We start from the raw sequence: 23908 nt of genomic DNA on the forward strand, positions 1-23908 counted from the left end.
GGCGGCGGCGGGCGGGCTGCTGCGAAACGCGTGAGGTGCGAGAGGGCCGGAGCGGCGCCGTCCCCGGAGAGACCGCGCTGGCGGCGGCAGCGCGGGGGAAGCGCTGGGCGGGGGCGGCCCCGCGCTGCCGGAGCGGCTCCCCATCCTCCCCGCTGCCGAGCGGCCCCCGGGACCCGCGGGGGCGGGCTTTCGGCCTTTGGGGAAACGTGTGGTAAAGTGTGTCGAGTCGCGGTCTCGTGTCTCTCGTGTACTGCGGCGGGGTAGCCGAGTGTAAAACCCTCCGTGGTAGCGAAGGGGAAGGGTGATGCTCGCCATAAAATCAAGACCGCCCTGAGGAGTGTGGCCGGCGCTTGATGAGTGTTGTGGTGAGCGGTGCCGGAGTGGCGTGCTCTGAAGTTCCTTACAGCGCCCGGTTTGGAGGGGGAGTGGCGTACTCTCTTTTTTCTGATGTGGTCTGTCATTAATTTGACTGAAATCGTTAATGCATTAAGTACGTTTTGTGGGTTTTCCTCTGAAGAGAGAGCTTGAAAATATTCTGGTTTTCTGTAACCTTTTGAAGGGGCGTATGTCAGTACATAGCTAAAAACCATAATACTGCACTGGCAACTACCCCCTACATGTTGTAATCTTGCAAATAGACCACTTGCCCTTCAGTTTAAAACAGGCATGGGTCTTTGGTTTTGGTAGAACTGATAACATAAGGAGGATCTGGCAAAAATAGAGAGACTGCAGTGTGGGTTTTTTTCTTCTTTTTTTGGCATCATATTTTAATTTTTCTATCCTCTGTAACACTGCTATGAAGAAAAGCCAATTCTTTCCTTCATGTGAAAAACAATGGGATACCTAGTAGTCCTAGGGGACCAAACACTGCCACAAATGTCAGATGCCAAGGCCTGTAAGCTGCTGCTCCTCACAGAAGTAGTGTGTGGTTGGTGAAGTTAAATGTAGGATGAAAAAGTAAGTGGGTGATGCTGTGGGAATAAAATATTAATTTACTTGTGTGTTTTAAGCTAAAATTTTTATTTCCTAAATGTAGTGGAAAACCAAAAAATAAATAGCTAGAGGAAGAGAAGGATGTAAGAGCAAACAAGTACCAGGTGAAAAATTAGTAAAATCGCACATAGTTTATGTAAATATCCTATGTATGAGTGAATAATGGGTTCAAATCTTCATACTTGCCTTGCAAAGTAAACTCACAGTCAGCTTGAGGTGTATGAGTATATTGTTTTACATGGACCCCTATATTATATAACTATGTGAGGTATTTTTAAAAGGCCATTCAGTATTGTGAGTCTCCTAGTGCAGTTTGGTTTCCTAGCTGAGTAAAGTTTAGTCTTCATAAATGGTTTCTACATGGGCTTGCACATCAGCCTTGCAAATTTTCCTGGTGTAGACATATATATTTTTTTCTTTTAATGATGAAAGACATAAATATTAGTTTCAACATCATAATAATGATGTATGAGGCCACTTTGTAGCAGAACAGATGAGCCAACTTTTATTGGTGCTGACTGATAATCCTGCACTTTATTAGGATTTTGGTGATTAATGTAAATTGGTGAATGAGGCTGCAGACAGAGAAACCTAAGAAGAGAGAGAGGTGAAATATGGGAGGTAGGACTTTTGAGGTGTCCCCCACCCCCTGAGTATTGGGATCTCAATTACTCATTAACTTTGATTTAAATCAGGAGGATACAGTTGCTTTCTATTTTAGTGATATAAATGCCGTAGTTAAAATTTGAATCATTAAAACTTGCTGCCTTTGCAAATATGCTTAAATAGCAACTTTATTCATTGCACTGGTCATAGACCAAATCCAAAGCGGGACAGGCAAATTTCATTCTATGTTAGTAATTAGAAACTCCAGAGGAAAAATAGAAGTCCTCCTTCTACATTGCTTCTGTAGTGAATGAGCTGTGCTGTTGGTGGAGAGAAAGATGGGCAGAATGGGTGATGGTATCCTAAACAAAATGTCCATTAAAGCATGCCCTGATAGCGTTTTAGTGTTACTGTAATCTGAATGGTTCTAATAAAAGCTGTGAAGTTAATAGATAACTGTAGTATATAAGAGAATGTGTGTAGGAGGATGACTGGAGAGGAGTAATTTAGACTTATTTACATATAGTTATTCTGTAATAACTATTGCAGTTTAATTTCACGCTTGTCCTCATCTAATTTTACAGCATGGGCAAACCCTTTGAGATTTTTTGTCTCTATTAAAAAATTTACATTGGGTGTTTTCTACAGCTGACATGACAAGTATGTATTTTGAAACAAATAATACACTTTCTAATACACTTTGAATTATTCTTTTACAATTCTCTAGGGTACGGCTATTCAGCTTTTTCAACAGGGCAGGTTTCTGGGGCTAATAGCTGTTCTCAACAGCAAAACCAAACTCATGTTGTCAAGTGAGGGAAGAAATGATCTTCTGGTTGCACCTTGTTCATGGAATGTGTTCTGTTTGTGCCTAGTTGCATGCTAACTCTTGTTTTATTGAATCAGACATATGAGATAGGACCAGGGTCTATGAGGTATACTCAACAAAAAAAAAAAAAGCTGGTTGCATTTTCTGTGCAATCTATTTCTATGTATGTGTCGCTTATAGGATAGATTTCTTGATCTGTGTTTTTAACAAAATTATTTGTGGATTTCAGGTTCTGCCAAAATGGAGCTTAGTGATGCCAATTTACAGACTTTAACAGAATATTTAAAGAAAACACTAGATCCAGATCCTGCTATAAGGCGTCCTGGTAAGTGATTAAGTGCCACATGTGACCAAAAAGCTTGGTGTTTGTTTGGCTCTTCTATCAGCCTATAACAAACTTCACTGGAAGTTTGTGCAATAGCCTCTTTACAGAAGTTCTCAGTCTCCTTTAAAAAAAAAAAAAAGTTTATGAAGGGTGTATGTAAATGTAATTTTTTCCCCCATTTACTTTTTTTTCTAATTTTATTTTCCTGTTTTCATACTGTTATTAGTTAAAACAGTGATGCTGTTGCTAAATGTTGACAGTGCTGCTAACAATAAACTAGGATTTGCTGCTGTCATGTTATGGCTTTTAAAAATGGTGAGGAGGCAAAATTTCTTCAGCCTGCTCTGAATTCAGAGCTTTTGTTCATAGCAGAAGCATTAAAATGCTTAGTAGTAAAGAAGCTACAGTGTGTTTTGCCTGACTTGTCCTGTTTATGTTTCTGTTCTTGTGAATCTTTGGAGAAGTGTTAATCAGTTGTCCATTCTAAATAGACATTTGAGAAATGATAGGGCTCCAACTGGAAAAATCAGTTCAGTTTTGGCTAACCTTAGCATATTCTCTTACAGCGGAAAAGTTTCTCGAGTCAGTTGAAGGAAGCCAGAATTATCCATTGTTACTCTTAACACTGCTGGAGAAATCACAGGAAAATGTCATCAAAGTCTGTGCATCTGTAACGTTCAAGAACTATATTAAAAGAAACTGGAGAATTGTAGGTATTCTAGTGAGTAGTTGTGCTAAGATTTCGTAATCTTTTTGAGCTACAACAAGATACTCTAACTTTGGAGAATGCATGTATGTCTGGACTTTGAGAGAGAAGATAGATCATTTGGAGAATAAACACAGGACACTTACTTATAAGGAACTAAAACATGGAGTGTTTGAGTCCATTTTATTTAAAAAAAAAAGAGAGAGCTGGGTGATAAAATGCTGAAGGAGGAATTCTTTGCAATACTTGAATGTATATATCTGCAGAAGTACAATATTTGAAGCCCGTTTAACCGATTGTAGTATTATTTAAGGTAAAATGATTGTAAAGTGTCTATGCTCAGGAGGTGGACAATTTGGCTGGTATATATTGTCATAGTATTACAAACTTTTCAAGCCAGCACTGCAGCTGGAAGAGATCATACTAGTTCCTCTCCTTCATGTAAATGCTTGTGAGGCATGGAAGGATGCAGGCAATGCCAGTTCATGACATTTGAAGGTATTTGTGGAAGTAAAATAAAAAATACTGCCATTTAATCACATTTTATCCTTTGTTTTGAAGAGTTTGGAAACATTTTTGATTCAGAGCTTTTAGCCATCATGATATTTAATTTATGGTGGAAATTATTATGTTTGAGAGCTCAAACCATGCAGTAGGAAGAGACTTTCATTGCTACATTTTATACCTTATTTCATGGAAAGTGCTGTTTCTATCTCTGAAAAAGTATCAAATGTATAATTTTGTATTTCAGGAAAACTATTTGGTAAGTGTTTCATCATGACTTCTTAGCTGGTGCCTATTAAAAATTTGCAGATATCTTGGCCCCCACCCTTAGTATTAAGCAGATTTGAGACTGCTTAGCTTATTATGTTAGGTAAGATCAGTGCATTCAGTCTGGCACAAAATTTTTAGACATTTGTGCCTGTAATACTGCATTTTCAGTCATTTCTCCCAAATTACATCTTTATCTGTGGTGTGTTGTAAGGAGAAATAACACTTTGTTATGGAAAAATTTGTAAGTGGCTTCCTTGTTATGGGTTACTGATGTAATTCAGGGTGACTTTTGTGTTGGAGCAGGTGGAGATGCTATGTAGTAAGTGCAGCCAGAAGACCGCTATGATTGCTGTGTGGCTTCAAGCACATTCCTTTGTCCAAAATTGAAGCTTTCATTTCAAGAGCAGCTGTATGAGCATAAAATACTGCTCTAAGGCTAACTTGTCTAGATCACGTGGTTTAAGTTAGCAGCCTTGGACTTGACAGATAAAAAGCTCAGAGGAAGGAAAATGGTTTTGCCTCCCCAAGCACTTTGATTGATGGGGCCTGGAGAGCATTTTCCATTTCTGGAGACAGGGAAGAGTTTGTTTTTTCTAAAGTATCTGTAAAATAGTCTCCTCTGTGCTGCCTTTAATGTCTTGTCAAAATGTCTCATTTCTTTGAAAATTTCATAAATAAACCCATAGTAGCATTTGCTGTTGCTGATCTCACCACCATCTCTACCTTCCTCACCCATCTAAATGGAGCACAGCAGAGCTGTGAGTCCTACCTCTCTACTTGGAGCTTGCCTGGTACAGTTATTGCTGCCTTTCACATCAAATAACTTGTAATGCTCAGATTTTAAAGATCATGTTTTTCTTTTGGGGTTTTTAAATGTATGTACATTCCTCTGATTCAGTACAATGTGATAGAAATATAAAAGAAAAACAAGTTTTCTGTGTCTTATTTTTATAACTGCTTGCTTATAGCTAAGCATAACTCTTGAAATTGCTAAACTTTTTTTTTCCTTATTATTTTTAAGTTTCTAGGAAGACAGTGGAAGGAAAGTGAAAAAGAAGGTAGTGTAGTAGCGCTATCTGGTTTAAGGCATCTTAGAAGCATTGAATTATGCTCTGGAGGTGCTTGCCTCTTTTAATTGCTATGGACAACTCAGGTTTCTGAACTTTGGTGCTGTCATCACAGATGCTGTGACAATCACTGCTGTCACTGCTTTTTTCATTTTATTTCTTTAATAAAAACATCCTAATTTACTACTACTTGGCTTTATTGACATCTGTATTTAGAACTGATTGGATAACTCTTAAAGTCAATTTTACGTTTTTGTGTGTAATGTACACTCATCTTAATGTAATATTTCTAGAATGTAAGGCTGGAGGCAGCTGAAATAAAATTAGTCTTTGAGGTTGGTAGCAGTGAGGACAGACATGCGGTGCTGTGCAAAAGGAGACTGTTGGATAAACTTGTGTTTATTATTGACATTTGCAGCTGCCCTTATAGCTGATGGTGGGGGGGGGTTGTTTTTTTTATAAATGTTCCCCAGGTTAAGCACATGAAAAGTCAGTATTAGTGAAGGAGAAAATGTAGTTCAAGGTTTTGTAGAAAAGTATATATTTTTTTCAGCTTTGTTCAGCTATTACTATTACAGGTCCATGGTAGGCCATGGCTTATCTTTGACAGATTTTCTTTTTAGTTTCTTTAACAATGTAATAGTTAGGATTAATTTCTATAAATAGTTGACTTCTGAAATACTGGTATTCTCTCAGTGCCTAGAGTATACTGATACACCCATGACTTACTGTTTTAATTTTAGATTGAGGATGAACCAAACAAAATATGTGAATCAGACCGGATAGCCATTAAAGCCAACATAGTGCCCTTGATGCTCAGCAGCCCAGAACAAATTCAAAAGCAGGTAATATGTCAGTTTCTGGTTGTGTCCATGAGACTTTTAGAAAATTGTAAGTGTCTGGAAGCTCTGGTTATTGATGCAGCAGAGCTCAGCTCCCTTTTCAACAGTGTCATCCCAATCTAAATATCTTGGAGTATATTATTATAGCTACTTCTGCCCGCTTAATGCAATTATTTTATTGGTAAATAATCTTACAGCTGAGTTCCAGCATTAGCCAATTAAACACAGTAATTCCATGAAGTAAGACTGCATGTGCACATAGGATTTAAAATGAGATTTATTTATTTGTGGTGAAAACTAGTAGATCTTTAGCCCAACAATTTTGAATCTGACAGGAATAATAAGGATTTTTCTTCGATATTTGTAGTATTTGGCATGACTGATGCGTTCTTTTTGTGAGTAGTGTGTTTATTATATCATGTAATAGTTATGTTTTCTTTCCAGTTGAGTGATGCAATTAGTATTATTGGCCGGGAAGACTTTCCCCAGAAATGGCCAGACTTGCTGACAGAAATGGTGAATCGCTTTCAAAGTGGAGATTTCCATGTCATTAATGGGGTCCTTCGCACTGCTCACTCTTTGTTTAAAAGGTACCAGGAATATTGGAGTCTGTATACGGATTGTGAAATTTCTGTTTATAAACTTCAACCATTAGAATCAGTTGTGTGTATTTACAAAGTCTGCAGTTGTGGTTTCTAATTATGCTTATTGACTCTGTAATATGACCTTACTTAAGAGGTTATCAAATTTTACACCTTGCATGATCTGCTTGAACTATGTTGTTTAGTTCTTGTGTTTGCTTGACAGGATTTGCCTCAAAGTTCAGCATGAAAATTAATTGTATGTAAGTTAATTTAGGAGTAAGTGTTAAGACTGTATTTTATTTGTGTGCTTATCTCTTTCACTTGTCAGGTACCGCCATGAATTTAAGTCAAATGAATTATGGACAGAGATCAAACTTGTCCTTGATGCCTTTGCGTTGCCCTTGACAAATCTCTTTAAGGTATTCATTGTTGAATCATTCCTAAAGCAAGTTTAACATTCTAAATTGCTTGTTGTGAGTGCCTACGAAATGAAAACTTAAGAACAGTTGCTTTGAAACTGATAACGAGGTTCAAACTAGAATCAGGAGATGAGACATGACAGAACCAGGAAGGGGAAAAGAAGTGTATTTTCTATAAAAAGAAATAAATTAAATACATTCTTACACATCACTTTTCAATACCTCTTGTAGATATGGTTTGTGTGTTACTTGACTGAATCTTTTGTCTTTTTCTAGGCCACAATTGAACTTTGCAGCACACATGCAAATGATGCTAGTGCTTTGAAGGTTCTGTTTTCTTCTCTCATTCTAATTGCGAAGCTGTTCTACAGTTTAAATTTTCAGGTGAATCTCCTTGTTTTTCTAATTATTGATTTTGCTTTGATCTCACAAAGTTATTATGCTCTTATTTATAGGATCCATTTGAGGCAGCCTTTAAGGCCATGCTTTGTGGCCAAAATAAAAGTTGACAGTCTTCATCAACGCTGGAGTAAAAGCACAGTAAGGATGGAGTTAGTTAATGTGTTAGCTTGGCCCTATCTATATAGAAGATTGAGAAGAGAGGCTAAACTCTTGTTGTAGTAAGGAGCAGTGCAGAGATAGTTCTCTGACCGTGAGCTGCAAAAGACAGAAGTCAAATGTCTGAGTTTGTTACCCACTGTGCTCCTTTATAAATAAGTCTGTACTGACATGAGCTCAGTTGTGTAAATGAAAGTCAATTAGTTTAAAACTAGTAGCTCTATGGCACTACAATAGCTAGTAATTCTGGTAGCACTGATGGCTTTTTGAGACCAAACCTAAATTTCTAATATTAAATAAATGCACTATATGAAAAATGGTAAAACCAGACTCTGCTGGGGTTCCTTATATATTTATTGTATCAAAATGAGCAAAAGCCTGTTAAGTGTGATGATGTTGCCTTGATTGTTCAGGCTGCTCTTTCAACATTGGGCAAAAGAGCAAGTTGGAGCTAGAAGGGGGGCTTGTGCTTTTTTGCTCAGACAATGAGGTTTGTTCTTTAGAAAACTGTAGGCTATATACAGTGTAACAACTAACAAAATTTCTGTGTTCCAAAGCCTCTGTTTTGAGGAGGGGGGTTGTGTGTTTGGGTTTTTTTTTTAATGTTTTGTCTTGAAGAATGTTGTCCACAGTTCAGCTTGCAGCAGTAGGTTGTAATATGAATCCACTTTATAGCACAGGGAAATTATCTAAGCGTTGCGGTCAGAAATTAAAATGTGGATTTATGCTTTTCCTTCACAGGATCTTCCTGAGTTTTTTGAAGATAACATGGAAACATGGATGACAAATTTTCATAGCCTTTTAACTTTAGATAATAAACTGTTGCAGACTGATGTAAGTATTGCATAAAACTTCCTATTTTATCTCTGTGTAGTCGCTGAACAATCCCAGGTTTTCTTTGCTGGGTAAACAAAGGGGTACAGTGACTGTAAGGAGATGGGATTTAAGAGAAGTAGATAGGCCCATTGCTAAGAATTCTGGGATCCAGTTCTTAAAGTTCTGTATCAATTACAGGTATAGCCAGCTGTGTGCAAAAATGAAATCAGATACATATGAATAAGTAGATTCTTTTGAGGATATCTGCTGAAGTTACCTGACTTATTGGAGTCACAGGGCTCAGATTTTCTGTGCCATTCAGCAGTTCATGTACTGTGTTTTAGAAAAAGGAATATCTTAAAGAATCTCAAACAGTTGAACATATAAGGCATGACTTTCCTAAGTAGTTGTTTAGCATTTGCTGTCACAGTTTGTCTAATTATGAAAACAAGTTTCCTATGAAAAGTGATATCAAGTCATCAAAGCACAAATTCATTTTGTGCATGCTTTTTTATTTTAAATGCTAATGTCTTCCAGATAGGGTACAATAGCTTGCCACATGATGGAGCCAAAGCATTGTATAAATTTCTTGACAATATGTAGGAAGATGTATTAAAAAGTATATCTTGTGCTATAGTTCCATGGTCATTTTAAGCTAATGCTGCTAAGCTAAGCCTTCCTCTTCTTTTCTCTTGCTCTTCTTTTGTGTCTGTGGGTCATTGCCCAGCACAGGCATTTGTATGGCTGTGGGCTGAACCCATATCAGGGAAGTGATATGGGTTAAAACTGAAAGGTGGGTTTTTTTTTTTTCCAGCGCAGTTTCCCAATTTACTTTGCTTTGTGGCTCCGCAAACATTTGTGCTGGTATGGGGAGGGGTTGGAAATAAGTAGCAGAAGGTGTGTGGGGGGAGAGTACTTTCAGCAAGAATCCCAATTTAAAGTAACAAGATATAAAGCCTATTTTTCAGTGCCTTGTATTACCTTTTTCTGCTGCAGTTGTAAATTAATTCTATGTCAAATTTAACTCTACATCATTTAGGTGTGTGTAGTTCTTATATTTGAAATATAGGTATATAGCACAAATCAGAAAAATGTGATCATTCCAGCAAAGTGAGAGGTATTTCCTAAAGCTTTTTAGAACATGGTGAAATAATACTATATAACCTTCAGATATGTTGATAACTTTAATACTAAAAAGTAGCGTTGGAGTTCGGATGTTTAAGTTCTTAATTTTTTTTTTAATGTGAGGATGAAGAGGAAGCTGGATTACTGGAGCTCTTGAAATCCCAAATTTGTGATAATGCTGCTTTGTATGCTCAAAAATATGATGAAGAATTCCAGCCCTACCTGCCACGTTTTGTAACAGCAATCTGGAATCTGTTAGTCACAACAGGCCAGGAAGTTAAATATGACTTGGTAAGTTGTTATAAATTGATCATTTAAATTTTAATAATGAATTATAAATTGATCAGCGATGCTAAAATTGTGTGAATTTTGTGCATGTTGTTCTAGTTGGTTAGTAATGCAATCCAGTTTCTGGCCTCCGTTTGTGAGAGACCACATTATAAGCATCTGTTTGAAGACCAGAATACATTGACAAGCATCTGTGAAAAGGTTATTGTTCCCAATATGGAATTTAGAGGTAATTTTTTTTATTAAGCTTTCAAAAATACAGTAGAAGATAACTGTGATTATAATGATATGTTACTTTACAGGTCTAAGAATGGAGGATTACCTCTTGCGTACTTTAGTACTAGATTCGGAACCAAGTTTCTACAACAGTTTGCTCTCCTTTGGGCTTTGTAGAATTGTTGTATGAATACGTCTGATCACTTTTCTATCTTACTGTGATCTCAAATTGAAACGCATGAAAAATCTAGGTCATGTGCTGAGTGTCACCAGTAACTTTTCATGCTTAACATGAGTACCAGAATAATTCAAGGAGTCTAGGCATGGATAGCTGGCCTGCTAAATTGTAATGCTTATTCCTCCTTGTTTTGAAAGCTTCATTTTAATCCTGGTGCCTAAAATGCGATGAAGATATATTGCAGTGATAAAAAGCTTCTTTTAAGTTTGACTCTGGAAGCCTCTTACTTTAAATACGTTTAATATTGAATGCATTCTGTTCCCCCCCCCCCCCTTTCCAGAAATACATCGGGTCATGAATGCAGAAGAAAATGTAATTTGTGAGGCAGCAAGCTAAATATGCTACTCTGGGTAGTTCTGGTTTATTTCCATTATGTTACAGAAAACTATTTGGAAAAAATACTGAGTTGATAAAGATGATACTGCTTTTTACCATCAAAAAGAGAGATCTTGGTATTTAATCGCCTACATGTTTTATATTTTCAGCGGCTGATGAAGAAGCATTTGAAGATAATTCTGAAGAATATATAAGAAGGGATTTGGAAGGATCTGGTAATCCACGGATTTATACTAAGAATATTTGGTCTTTAAATATAGCTCTAAAGAACTGAAGCAATTTTCTGAGGCTCTTATAACTTATTTTTGGAATTGAGAACATGTTTTTCTCCCAAGAGATTTTATCCAAATTTTGATCAAATTTCATGTCATGACCTGCCCCTTCTGGCAGCTTTTTGTTTTGAACAATGTTTCTATAACTTTTTATCCTACTCAGATTGTTGTGTCTTCTGTACTGCACTGTCATTTCAGCAAATGTAGCCTGTAAGTCACTGCTGAATAACGGCCACAGTTCTGTATTTAGTTCCAACATGTAGAATTTTAAATAACATAGATAAATTCATACCTGAATTTAGCAACCTATGGTATTTTAATTTAAACTTTACCCAGTTTTGCATGCAGATCTATGGTCAAGCCAGGTGGGCACCAGCCAGCCTTTGTGTGCTGGCACTCTGCTCAAACCAATACAGTAGCCTTTCTGAAAACATAGAGCTGTGCTAAAAGAGCTACTTGATTTTCAGATTGTAGCTGTCTAGTCTTCAGCCAGACTGGAGCATAAATGATCCAGATCTAAATCTCTGTGGCATTCTGTATATGCTGTTCTGTGCCATAAAGTGGATTACTGACACTTTGTAATAGGTTTGAGAAATTACTGTACCCTTGCAGTGGAGAACAAAATCAGAGGAAAATGTTTTCAGACTTTTTCAAGCAAACATTTTATCATATTCATCCAGAATTGGCTGCATTTTAGGTGTATGCGAAGCTTTCATTTGTCAACTACTTCTGCTTTTAAGATAATTTAGGCAAGAAGTATTTTATGTGTATTTCTGAGACTACTCTAGAAAGGTACTATGTGATTAAATTCACCTGCTTTACTTTCCTATGTCCTTTCTGTTTGTATATCATTCAAGGCCACATTACTTTTTTTTTTTTTCCCCTCATGAAACAAGAAATTTTTGCAAGTCTGTTATGAAAATTTACTATTTCGGGTGCAGAGTTATCAAGAAAAGATAGTAAAATGCTTCCCCCTGCATGCTTACTGAAACTTTCTTTACAGGTCGGTAAAACCTGCATATACGCAAGCATTACTGGGAAATATCCATTCCTCTTGTTGTACAAAAGTGAATAAAATACACTTCTTTAGTCTCAATTATGACAGTAAATAAAATGCTGTTCTTATACATCAATGTGGAGAATTGCAGTCATTAGCAGAAGATGGAGATGTGGCTTAGAGGAGTTGTTTTCTCATATCTAAAGAATCTTTGGTTCTCGTGCAGATATTGACACCAGGCGCAGAGCAGCTTGTGATCTAGTCAGAGGCTTGTGCAAGTTTTTTGAAGGGCCTGTGACAGGGATCTTTTCTGGATATGTTAATTCTATGCTGCAAGAATATGCAAAGAATCCATCTGTTAACTGGAAGCACAAAGATGCAGCTATTTACCTTGTTACATCTTTGGCATCCAAAGCTCAGACTCAGAAGGTACTTCTACGTTCTGTTTATTTTAAGCCATATACATTCACATATTATAGTGTGTTTGAGGATTGATATAATTCATTTTATGCTTCTTCAAAATGGGAATAATTGTATTTGCAGTATTTTAATATTGATGACATTAAAAGCTGTCCTTATACTGTGGACTTGGTTTAATATGACATCAAATCTCCATTAACTGTGAGTGAATTATCTGATCTTCACACAGATTGGGCAAAGTCAGCCACCATGTGCTTGTTAGCCACCAGGGCTTGTTAGCATGAATGCAGCAGCCCTATAAGGAAGTGGAATTGGCTTGGGTCTAGAACCTCTGTGCTTTTACATCATACTGAGCTGAAGCTGTAAGTCCCAGAAGGCCAAATTTAGCTGTGCGGGAGGAGATCAGAAGTGTTGAGAAGGAGAGACTAGAAGGAATTCAAATGACTCTCCCAATTCTTCATATTATATTCCCCAACACTTCCTGTTCCCTAAATGCTTATTTTCTTGGAAATAGCACGTAAACTCTACAGTTGGGCTTGAAATGAGTCTTATTACTTGTTCAGGGGGAAGCAACTAATAGGCTGGATATGTTGGAAAACATACCTGAGCTAGACTATATTTGGGAACAGTAGCCTTACACCAATTGCCCATCATCCTACAGAACAGAATTTAATATACTAATAAATATATTTACGTACATTGTAGTTCAAATGTCTGTGGCCTTACAAGGCAGATTTGAGGCAAATACAGTGAAAAATGTTGTACAAGCTTCTTTATTCTGTTTTGCTAAAGATTCTCAATCTCTTCCTGTAGCTTTGATACTCCAATTCTGTACTGCTGCACAGGAGATGCTAAAAATCATGATGCATAATGTGAACCACAGTCTTTTAGCAATTAGCAAACTGCAAAGACGTGCATCTTACCCTTTCTGTGCTCTTTAGTGGCATATATAGGATAATATCACTTAGAATACATAAATACTCATATGCAAATCCTTTGTTCTGTATGTTTTAGTTGCATTTTTCATCTGAGAAAATTGAATCAGTGATTATTATTAGCTGTTCAGATTCAGAATTCAAATTAGTCCTAAACTTTTTCTTTTTAAAGGGGCTGTCACAGTAAAAGTATCAAGTTAATAAACTTCTAATGTTTTCTGTCTAATACTTTGATTCATTATTATAGGTGATTCATGTTATTGCTTCTCAACTCAGGGCTAATAACTTTGAATGTCAATACTGTTACAACTGAAAACTGGACACTAAAAACAACAGGAAAAAAATTAGAGGGTTCTCTGCTTGAGATGATTGAAATTACGTCTCTGCAATGTGCATGTACACTGTAGATTCCCTTTATTAAAAACAGATGAAAATGAGTGAGGAAAAATAGCTGAATGACATCTATAATAGAGTTGTTTTTTTTTTTCCTTCCCCCCTCCCTCCTAGCATGGAATAACACAAGCCAATGAACTTGTTAATCTGACAGAATTCTTTGTGAATCACATTCAACCTGACTTAAAGTCTGCTAGTGGTAAGTTTTAAAGTTAATTTTCATACAGCAAATTTTGTAACATGCTAAAACTTTGACACTGGCCATTGTCCCCTAAGGCACAAATACAAATTGAAATGATCTCGTGTCAGCGTTCTCTGAGGCAGAAGGTGGTGTATAGACTGTTACATGGCACATGGGAAGTAATTCAAATTAGCTTGGCTTGCAATGAGTGAGCTTTTAAACAGAAGTGAATTACCTCATGCCATCTTTAAGATAAGAGCATGTACTCACATGCTGTCAGCTGTCAGCTGATCTGCTTAAACTAGTTGAATCAAAGTATTTTGATTTCTGTATTTGTGTATGGCAAACTTCTATGCTAGACAAAACTCAGAAGTTAAAATACTGAAAGCTAGGCTGCAGCCTGTATCAACCCATGCTGATGAGATTACAGATTTATAGATTTAAGCCACAGACTGAGTGATTATTTTATACTTCAGCAATTATGTTGTGATAGTTGGAGGGTAGTGGGTGGTCTTGGAATATGTAATTGGAGGCTGTTAGAGCTAAAAGAGGAAACTTTACATGAAAGAGTTGGACTGTGCATTTAATGGTGTCAGGGTGTGATTTGCATGTAAAACTGATATTCCACCTAAAAGTGCCTGTGTGGTAATATACAGACTAAGCAGTGTGGAAATACATTGCATGTCATCTTTCAGGGAAAAAAAAATCATGAGTTGATGTCATGTCTGTATGCAGTACTATGTCAGTAATCAAAAATACCAAGACTTGCATATTTTTCTTTGCAGTGAATGAATTCCCTGTTCTAAAAGCTGATGGTATCAAATATATCATGATTTTTAGAAACCAAGTAAGTTTTCCCTTTATTAAGCCTGCTTAACTAATTTAACATACTCAGTGATACTCAACAGGTGTTTGATAGCCCTATATAACATTCTTTGCTGAATTTTTAGTTTTGAAAGTAAATGATACTGGTATAAGTAGCTAATTAATACATAGTCTGTGTGTTGTCCATATGCTGTTGGAACACTGAACTTTTTAGCATACTTACTCCTGTGGAACACTGAGATTTTTCAAGTGAGTTCTAGTCTAGATTCACCTAATTGCTTGGATCACGATAGCAGTTGTTGGGGAGAGTATAGCAAATTTGTCCTCTATTACCTTTTCTGATTTGTGAGATGCAGCCAGAGAAAATTTTTTTTAATATTATTTTTAAGCTTTACATTACTTTTTTTTTCACCTCTTTAAAATATCCATGATTTTTTTTTAAAAGCTTAATAATTTTTAATTGCCGCTTAAGACAGTAGAGTGGAAAAATAAGTATGCTTTAGGAATATATTCACTTACTATCAGATGTAACAGTCAGGGGTAAATATATAGGAGATGACAGAAATTGGTACCTCTTAGCTGTCAATGTGTGATTTAGCAACTGGGGAAAGCTTCCAGGATTTCTTCCTTTACCAAGCTTTCAATTTGTAGCTGAGCTTGGAGCTGATAGGTGTTAAACCATCTGTATTTTTATGTAACGTTTATGTAATTTGTTGCTATATTTTTGTAGGTACCTAAAGAACAACTGTTGGTATCTATTCCTCTTTTAATCAATCATCTTCAAGCAGAAAGTATTGTGGTCCATACTTATGCAGCCCATGCTCTTGAAAGACTGTTTACCATGAGGGGGACTAGTAATACTACCCTGTAAGTTTTCAAGCAGAAATAAATTCATTGCTAAATAGTTTTTGTCCGTTAAGGATGAAATATCTGTAGGGATCTCTTATTTCTTTGTATTACAGTATTGTAAAATGCTTGAAGCTTGTGAATATGTTTCATCATTAAAGAGCTGTTTTTTACTTACAGCATTACAGCTGCAGAAATGATACCGTTTGTAGAAGTGCTGTTAACAAACCTTTTTAAAGCACTGACGCTTCCTGGCTCATCTGAAAATGAATACATTATGAAAGGTGAATGCTTTGAGTCCTGCCCTATAAGTGTAACCTGATTAACTTGAGAGAAAGGCTCAACTTCTTACATAATAGCTTATATAGCTTATATATGATAGTTTGTTTATAGTTACTTATAGGCTACTGAAATTTTTATTTGGAAAAGCCTGATTTATTCAGACCTATTAAGATGGTGTGCAAAGTCTGCAGTTATTACCAGGCCATGTTAAGTCATCTTTGACTAAATTTATGGAACTGAAGAAAAACACTGAACATAGTAGGATTGTGTGTGACAAATTAGTTCTCAAATGGTAGTCTTTGTAGTCGAGGCAGCCACCCCAGCGGTATCAGTAGCAGATCTGAATGGCATATTGCTAATAGTGAGACTTTGCAAAGACCCTCTTTTACTTTGGGCAAGTTGCTTAATCTTTCTGTGCTCCATCTATAGAATGAGGATAGCAAGGCTTTGCTTTGTCCTTTGTTATGATTGTAGATCTGCATCTTGCAGCAGGTGTTCTTTCTTAGTCCTTAATTCCTTGGTCTGATTTAATAGTAAAAGGGTAAGGATTTAGGCGTATGACAGAAGTGCATGTTTGTCTCCAGAAGATAATACTTTCAATTTATTTGCAGCTATCATGAGGAGTTTTTCTCTGCTACAGGAATCCATAATTCCATACATCCCTTCTGTCATCACGCAACTTACACAGAAACTGCTGGCTGTCAGTAAGGTAAAGAAAAGGTTATCTGAGCAAAAGGTTCACACTTCTTTCTTATCAGAGCAATCTTTTTGAAAATTTAAATATACTATATTGTTTATGTTTTGTTGAAATATTTCTAGTTGTTCAGTACTTCTCAATTAAAATAAGCAAAAACCACCTTCCAGTGAAGTACTGTCTTCCTTTCAAAATGTACTTTCAAATAATTCTTCTCTGCTTTCATCTGAAATTTCAAAACAGTGTATGAAGTCTTTTTATAATAATAGCTTTTTCTAGTATAAGTGTTTCTCTATGGAGAGGTCAGCATTACAATAATTTAAACTTCTCATAGCTCCTTTATTCTTTGACCAGGAAACTTCTCAGGCTAATGTCAAACTTAAGCTCTGAAATGTGGGCTTAAATTGAATAAACTACCCTTCTACTTTTGGTGGGCAAAATTCTCTTAATCTTTTTTTGTTCAAGTTGAGCTAATATTCTTGAACACTGACTTTAGAGAATGCTTCAGGATACCTTCAGCAACTATCCAGAAAACCTTTTTTTACATATAGTTTAAATTTAGTGCCAGGTATAAAAATTACCTAATAAACAACTGAATAGACACCTTACATGGTTGAAAAGCAATGTTTTTCCTGTGTGGGTTTTTTTTTTTTTTTCCTGATAGTGTAACTGCTTCTTTAGTTTATTTGATTCTGAAAATCTTTTTTGTTTTGTTTTTTTAGAAATACATATTAAAAAATACCTCTCTTTTATATTTTACAGATTTCCATTTATTTTTGTATCTATGGAATTAATTTCACTAACGTATTAATAAAGCATAGTGTCCTTATTCCCAGTTGCTCCTTTAGACTTCGGTTGAAATAAAAATTACATTATACTAAATAAGTGACATAGCTGCAAGCTTGGGTTGATTTATTTGTTCATAACTTGTTTTTAGAATCCAAGCAAACCTCACTTTAACCATTACATGTTTGAATCAATATGCTTGTCGATAAGGATAACATGCAAAGCAAACCCTGATGCAGTCGGAAGCTTTGAAGAGGCTTTGTTTATGGTGTTCACTGAGATACTACAAAATGATGTACAAGGTAAATTAAAAGTAGTAAGTTCTTGTGCTCTATCTCTGCTATAATTGGTTGCCTTGATTAACCTCATGGCAGGTTTTTTCAGTAACACAGGAAACCCAAGTGAGAATGCAGCATGTTCAAAGTCCAGATAAACTTTTTTAGGAAGCATCTGGGTTTGGTTTGTGTGCCATAGGGCACACCTGCTTCATTAATTTATTTTTAAAACAAACTATATTTTAAAAGTATTTAACAGTCACTACCCCAAAACTTCATATGATTTTCTTAATTGCATTGCCTTGTTTGTGATGCTTTACTGTCCATGTTATATTCTGAAACATTCACAAATAGAAGCTGGATATATGGAGTGCTTTCATATGTTTGGAATAATTAAATTTGAGATGCAGTGTGCTTTTTCCAAGGTTTTATTTGTTGGAATCTTTGCGTTAATATATTGGATCTGTGGGTTCAGTCCAAAGATATGTGGCTCTTACAAACTGACAATGACCATTCTTGCTGAATTTTTTCCACTGTATTTTGTCACTGTATCTTTTCTAGAGTTCATTCCATATGTGTTTCAAGTGATGTCTCTACTTCTGGAAATGCATAAAAATGAAATCCCATCATCCTATATGGCATTGTTTCCTCATCTACTTCAGCCAGTACTGTGGGAAAGGACAGGAAACATTCCTCCTTTGGTCCGACTCCTGCAGGCTTATTTAGAGCGAGGTGCCAATACAATAGCAAGTGCTGCTGCTGATAAAATTGTAAGTTGAATTGATATAGTAGGAATGTATGCCTCTAGACATGTTTATTTAAGATTTAAAAAAACAAAGGGGGAGAGAGGATGGACCTTTTCCTTTAGTGGATAGCTGGATGTGTGCGGACTTTGTGCTTGTACTTTATATTAATGAGTTCTTACATAGAAGGACAAAGAATACCATGAATTCAGACTTTTTGGATGCTTTTCCATTATGACAGTCTGGGATTTATTTTTTCCATGTGCTTTTATCAATTAAGATGTAAAATTCCTGCATTTGGTTCCTGTGGCTTTTTGCAAGCAGATAAATTTCCACAGTTTTCCTGTCTTATTTGCCTCACCTGGATCGGGGGGGTTCAGGAAAGCTCAGAGGTTCCTTTCAGATCAGTGAGTGAGGAGGAGCAAAGATGTTGGGAGATTTGAGGGTTAGTAAATTCAGTGCAAGACTTGTTCTGTGTACTTAGCTCCTGTCATTTCTGCTGCATGATCTGCTGTAGTCAGAGTTGATTAGACATGCGGGTGTTCATTTAGTCAAGGTTAATCTTAATGCTTAAAGGGAACATCGCTTGGTCTCACTAGAAATCTGTCTTGTTGTCCTTAACTGCAAAAATTAAACCTCTATTAGGTTATGAAAGCTTTTGCTTTGGTGTGTGTTTTAGATTGCAGGGGCAAGTTTCTGGTAGATCCTGTATAAAGAAGCACAATATATAGTTTTATAATTGCTTTTTTACAGCCTGGATTGTTAGGTGTGTTCCAGAAGCTGATTGCCTCTAAAGCTAATGACCATCAAGGATTCTATCTTCTGAACAGTATTATAGAGCATATGCCTCCGTGAGTATGAGTTGAAACTATGTTCAGAACTAATTTCTGTAGTTGTCAATAGTTGGTATGTTTGTACAACTTGTATTTTATGTTTAGCAATTTAAAAAGTCACATTTGTCAGTAAAATAGACTTGAACTATTCTATGCATATTTTCTGTTTAAAAAAAAAAAAAAAAAAGTAAAATGCTATTATGGCTTGATTATTGTTTTAAATTTCTAGTGAATCAGTTGACCAGTACAGGAAACAGATCTTCATTCTACTATTCCAAAGACTTCAGAATTCCAAAACAACAAAATTTATTAAAAGTAAGTTCCTTGCTTTATGGAAAGTGTCATGTGCTGGTAATGCTAACTGTTTAGACTATGCAACAGTATTGAATAAGTATTATGTAGCATCCTGTGACTATGCAGTTAAAAAGGGAGTAGTGAGCTCTTAACATCGGTGACTTGCTTCAAATTATTTGTATAATAAAGGGTTGCATATAGGGCAATTGTCACAGCAGTTCATACTTAGTACATACCAGAACTTAAAGAATGGAACTAAAATGAGGGGAAAAAATGTGTGTATTCCTCTCTACTTTCATACTCTGGAAGGCATCATTAATTATCTGAAAGTGTCTCCATTTCATCTCTAATACCAGCAAACTTTTGTTCTCAGACAAAATAATATTGACCTCACTTGCCTTTGTTATCTATAGTTGTTGTATTGTTAAATTTTCCATGATTTGTGGATCATTCTTCCTAATATAGCTTAAGCTATTGATAAGATTTTGCATTAAACAAGCAAAAATATGTGACAAATTACTGAAATATGTTTTCTGGTTATTCCTCCTATAACTTGGAGATTATCATCACATTGATTAAATTATTTAAATGTTACTACTGCACAAATTATACAACATCCTTTTTTAATCCTGTGAAACCTGGTTAAAGCCTTCTACTGATAGCAAGAATGATATGATTGCTTATAATGCTCATCTTCAAACTAAAATTAAGTAGCACTCTTAATGCATCAGTCCCATTCTCTAGTACAAAGGCCATTTAAAGCAATTCACAACTAATCTGAAAAGCTGCACTGTATTAAGAGTTTCCAATTATAAACATTGAAGAGACATTGTGGTTCATGATCCAAAAAGTTTGGCAAGAGTTTTTCTAATGCTTTATGATTGCTATAAGGGAAAAATGATCGAGTCTTGTTTTAGTGGTTCTATGGCTGTGTTTAAGTTTTTCTAATAATTGTGGTACATGAAAAGATCAGCAATTTTTTTAGACAAACTTCAAAAAGTCTAGGTAACAAGTTAATGTAGTTAATATACTTCATTAATATTTGACGCTTATTTGGAATGCCATTGCTAACCCAGTCAAGAACTTATTATAATCTATTCTGCTGCTGACTCTAGAGCTAGTCTTTTGTTTGCCTGTTGATTTTAATTTGACCTTCTTTTTCTTACAGGTTTCCTAGTCTTCATTAACTTGTACTGCATAAAATATGGAGCATTAGCTCTTCAAGAAATATTTGACAGCATACAACCAAAGTTAGTACGATTTTTTTTATTCAAGACTGCTATATAATCTTTGTCTTTTAAAGTTGGAAATAGTTGGCTCTTTTAACTACAATGGAAAAGTGTATTTGTTGCTAATTTGACTAGACAGACCCAATTTGACTAGCCAAACTGGTTTCTTCTACTGTACAGACAGGTTAATTTCTGTGTAGCAATTTTTTTCTTTTTCTAGTTTGGTGCCCACAGTTCTTCTGTGATAATTTAAGATATTAATCACCTGAGCAGATTATAAAAAGGGACAAGTGGTGGTTTTTGTCTTCTCCCTTTGTGAAAAATTTGTGCTGTCAAATTTCTAGCAGGTGTATGCTGTGACAGGGCAGTGTCATTAGTTATCAGATTTTCTGGGTTTTTGTTTGTTTTTCTCTAGTGGCTCACATTGTTGCTGTTGTTTTTGTCACTGTAAGGCTGATAAACTCACTGTCTAATACTTTTTCTTTTAATATCATAATAGGATGTTTGGAATGGTTTTGGAGAAAATAATAATTCCTGAAATACAGAAAGTGTCTGGACAAGTTGAAAAGAAAATCTGTGCTGTTGGTATTACAAAAATATTGACAGAATGTCCTCCTATGATGGACACAGAATATACGAAGCTGTGGTATGTAGAACACTTCAAGGTTTTTAAGTAAAACCACTTGATTTTTGAAAATGTGAGCTACTCATCAAAATACGTTCTTCAGAAATCACTCTATTCTGATTTCTTCAGACCTGCTACTTGTTATGAAGCTGAGTTTCAGGCTTTTCATACCACTTTCTCTTCTAGCAAATAAAAAAGCTGTATTTTCAAAGCAGATGCCAAACTGGTTTGAGAATTCTGTGATGGGCATAGAGCACTGACCTAGCATAGGTGTGTCTGCATTTAAGAAAAAAAATTACTTTCTTTTTCCTTGTATTGCTTCTGAAAAGTTAGGCCCAGTTTTGACTTAACTTTTCTGCTAGTCAGAAGAGCTAAGCACAGATATTAACCTGAGAGAGACATTTTAAGAACTTAGCTTGATGATACAATTTTGGGGAAAGCTAACTGGGAAGATTGTAGACCATTCCAGCTGTAATGAAAATTAAAAAAAAAAAAAAAAAAGGAATTAGAGCAAAGGAGTAATCTCGAAGAGAACTGCTTTTTTTAGGTATGTTAAGAGAATTCAGCCTGATCAAAAATACATTTTTTATGCTTTTAATAAGAGCATCTTCCTTATGCCTGTAAAATATACAGATCCATTATACTTATACAAAACCCCACAACTCCTCAAGCCCAGCACAGACTGTGTGCTATAAGTTTTCAGCAGCTGAGCTAGTACTTGCAAGGGCTAAATTGTAATGGGTTCCAAGTAATTTGGACATTCTTATAAAATATATTCTGTTCTAACACATTAAGCACTCTGACTTTATCCTCCCCCCTTTTACATGTAGGACTCCTTTGCTGCAGGCCCTTATTGGCCTTTTTGAACTGCCTGAGGATGACACTATCCCTGATGAAGAACACTTCATTGACATAGAAGATACTGCAGGATATCAGACTGCATTCTCTCAGCTAGCCTTTGCTGGGAAAAAAGAACATGATCCTGTAGGTCAAATGGTGAACAATCCTAGAATCCATCTGGCACAGTCTCTTCACAAACTGTCTACTGCGTGCCCAGGCAGGGTAAGTGACTTTTATACATGGTATGCTAATCTCAAATTCTACAGAGAAGAAATGCCCATTTGACAATGGACCTCTTTTGCAAAAGTTTGATAATCAGCAAAAATAGTATGTCAAAATCGGAAAGCTAGGAATTGCTCTCTCTTATTCTACAATTCAGTATAGCTTTTTGTAAACTTTTTTCCTGCTAATCTAAGAAAGGCCACTATTTTCACATTATTTCACATAGCAATAATTTTAAGTATACCATTTCTTAAACTAAAATTTACCCATTCAGGAGGTACATAATTTGGATTTGTCTCCAGTTCAATTTTATTTATCAGGGAACCTCAGGTAATTCATGTTACATGAAACAAGTTAAAGTTACAGTTAATTATTTTAACCCATAGCATATTTGTTTTCAAATTTTTCGTAAGTAAAGATTGCCTGTAAGATCTGATGCTTGCTGCATCCAAACATCTGCTTTAATAACTGAAGGCTTGCTATATTTCTTCATATTTGATTCAGGTAAGAAGCAAGTAAAACTGCTACGAGTATTTCAGTTGCAAGATACAGCATGGGATAAACCTTCTAGGCATACTGCTGTCAGCATCAGGAACTGTAATTCCAGCAACTGCTTTCACAATGAAAAACTGCTGCTGTCAGGATGTAATTTGACTTTACCTTATGTTGACACAGTAGTTAACAGGATATAGTGGTAGTTTAATGTATACACACATTGACACCTCTGCTCTCTCATGTATTTTAAGGTTCCATCAATGCTGAGCACTAGTCTGAATGCAGAAGCGTTGCAGTATCTCCAAGGATACCTCCAAGCTGCAAGTGTGACACTGCTATGAATTGCATTTATTTCACAAGCAAGAACAAAAGCTGTTTTGCTATACAGAAGGTTGACACTGACTTTTTTTATAGCAGAGCTCAGACAAAATGAAAAATGCTACTTGAAAATGTATTGCAGAATCCATCTTGTAAAAGATAAATGTTGCTTTAAGCAGAAACTGAAAGAATTAGGTGGTTCATGTAATCATAGATAAAAGGTGGCTAACTTCCATTCCCAGTTTAATATCAAAGGGAATAGTCATAGTGGTTTATTACAGGATTTATTTGAATTCTGCGCCTGCAGTGTTTGGATAACATTTTGAAATGTATGGAGAGCACTGGCTGTAGAAACTCACTTTTGGTCACTAAAATTCCTTTTCATTTTGATGTTGTCCTTTGTATTTCTTTTGTCTTTCTTTAAACTTTATCTGAATTGTGAATAAATAAGAAGTACTTGTTTAAAATGCCTGTCACTGTGCGCTTACTGTTGGTTTAGAAAAAAGAAAAAATCATGTTTTAAACTTAAGATAGAATATACAATAGTGGGACTGTGTGGATTTTTCTTTAAGTATTAGTTTAAATACACTGTAGCATCATACAGAGCAAATGTAAAACTTTGGCAGAAGATCCAAAGCAATTATCACCCTTCTGATATTCATCAACAGGTGGCAGTAAGCT

General features: G+C 35.8%; 1 protein-coding gene across 3 annotated transcripts; it reads left to right on the forward strand.

The window, feature by feature from the left end:
- Positions 1-243: 243 nt before the first annotated feature.
- Positions 244-23694, forward strand: CSE1L (chromosome segregation 1 like). 3 transcript variants are annotated; one of them, XM_026085798.1, is made up of 25 exons: positions 244-957; positions 2658-2753; positions 3320-3462; positions 6044-6145; positions 6587-6732; positions 7055-7145; positions 7422-7529; positions 8445-8537; positions 9768-9935; positions 10032-10161; positions 10872-10937; positions 12218-12420; positions 13854-13938; positions 14706-14767; positions 15476-15612; positions 15772-15875; positions 16485-16582; positions 17505-17655; positions 18190-18398; positions 19125-19222; positions 19434-19519; positions 20667-20748; positions 21227-21373; positions 22183-22414; positions 23161-23694. In XM_026085798.1, exons 2-25 carry the CDS (start codon positions 2669-2671, stop codon positions 23248-23250), a joined length of 2916 nt encoding a protein of 971 aa, XP_025941583.1. In that variant the 5' UTR covers positions 244-957; positions 2658-2668; the 3' UTR covers positions 23251-23694. The 3 variants fall into 3 exon arrangements, with proteins under 3 accessions (XP_025941583.1, XP_025941513.1, XP_025941671.1); XM_026085728.1 differs by lacking the exon at positions 244-957; XM_026085886.1 differs by lacking the exons at positions 244-957; positions 2658-2753; positions 3320-3462 and having other exon boundaries at positions 6062-6145; positions 6570-6732.
- The last annotated feature ends 214 nt before the right edge of the window (positions 23695-23908 follow it).

Source organism: Apteryx rowi, unplaced genomic scaffold (assembly GCF_003343035.1).
Source record: "Apteryx rowi isolate R43461 unplaced genomic scaffold, aptRow1 scaffold_0, whole genome shotgun sequence".
Taxonomy (NCBI): Eukaryota; Metazoa; Chordata; class Aves; order Apterygiformes; family Apterygidae; genus Apteryx; species Apteryx rowi.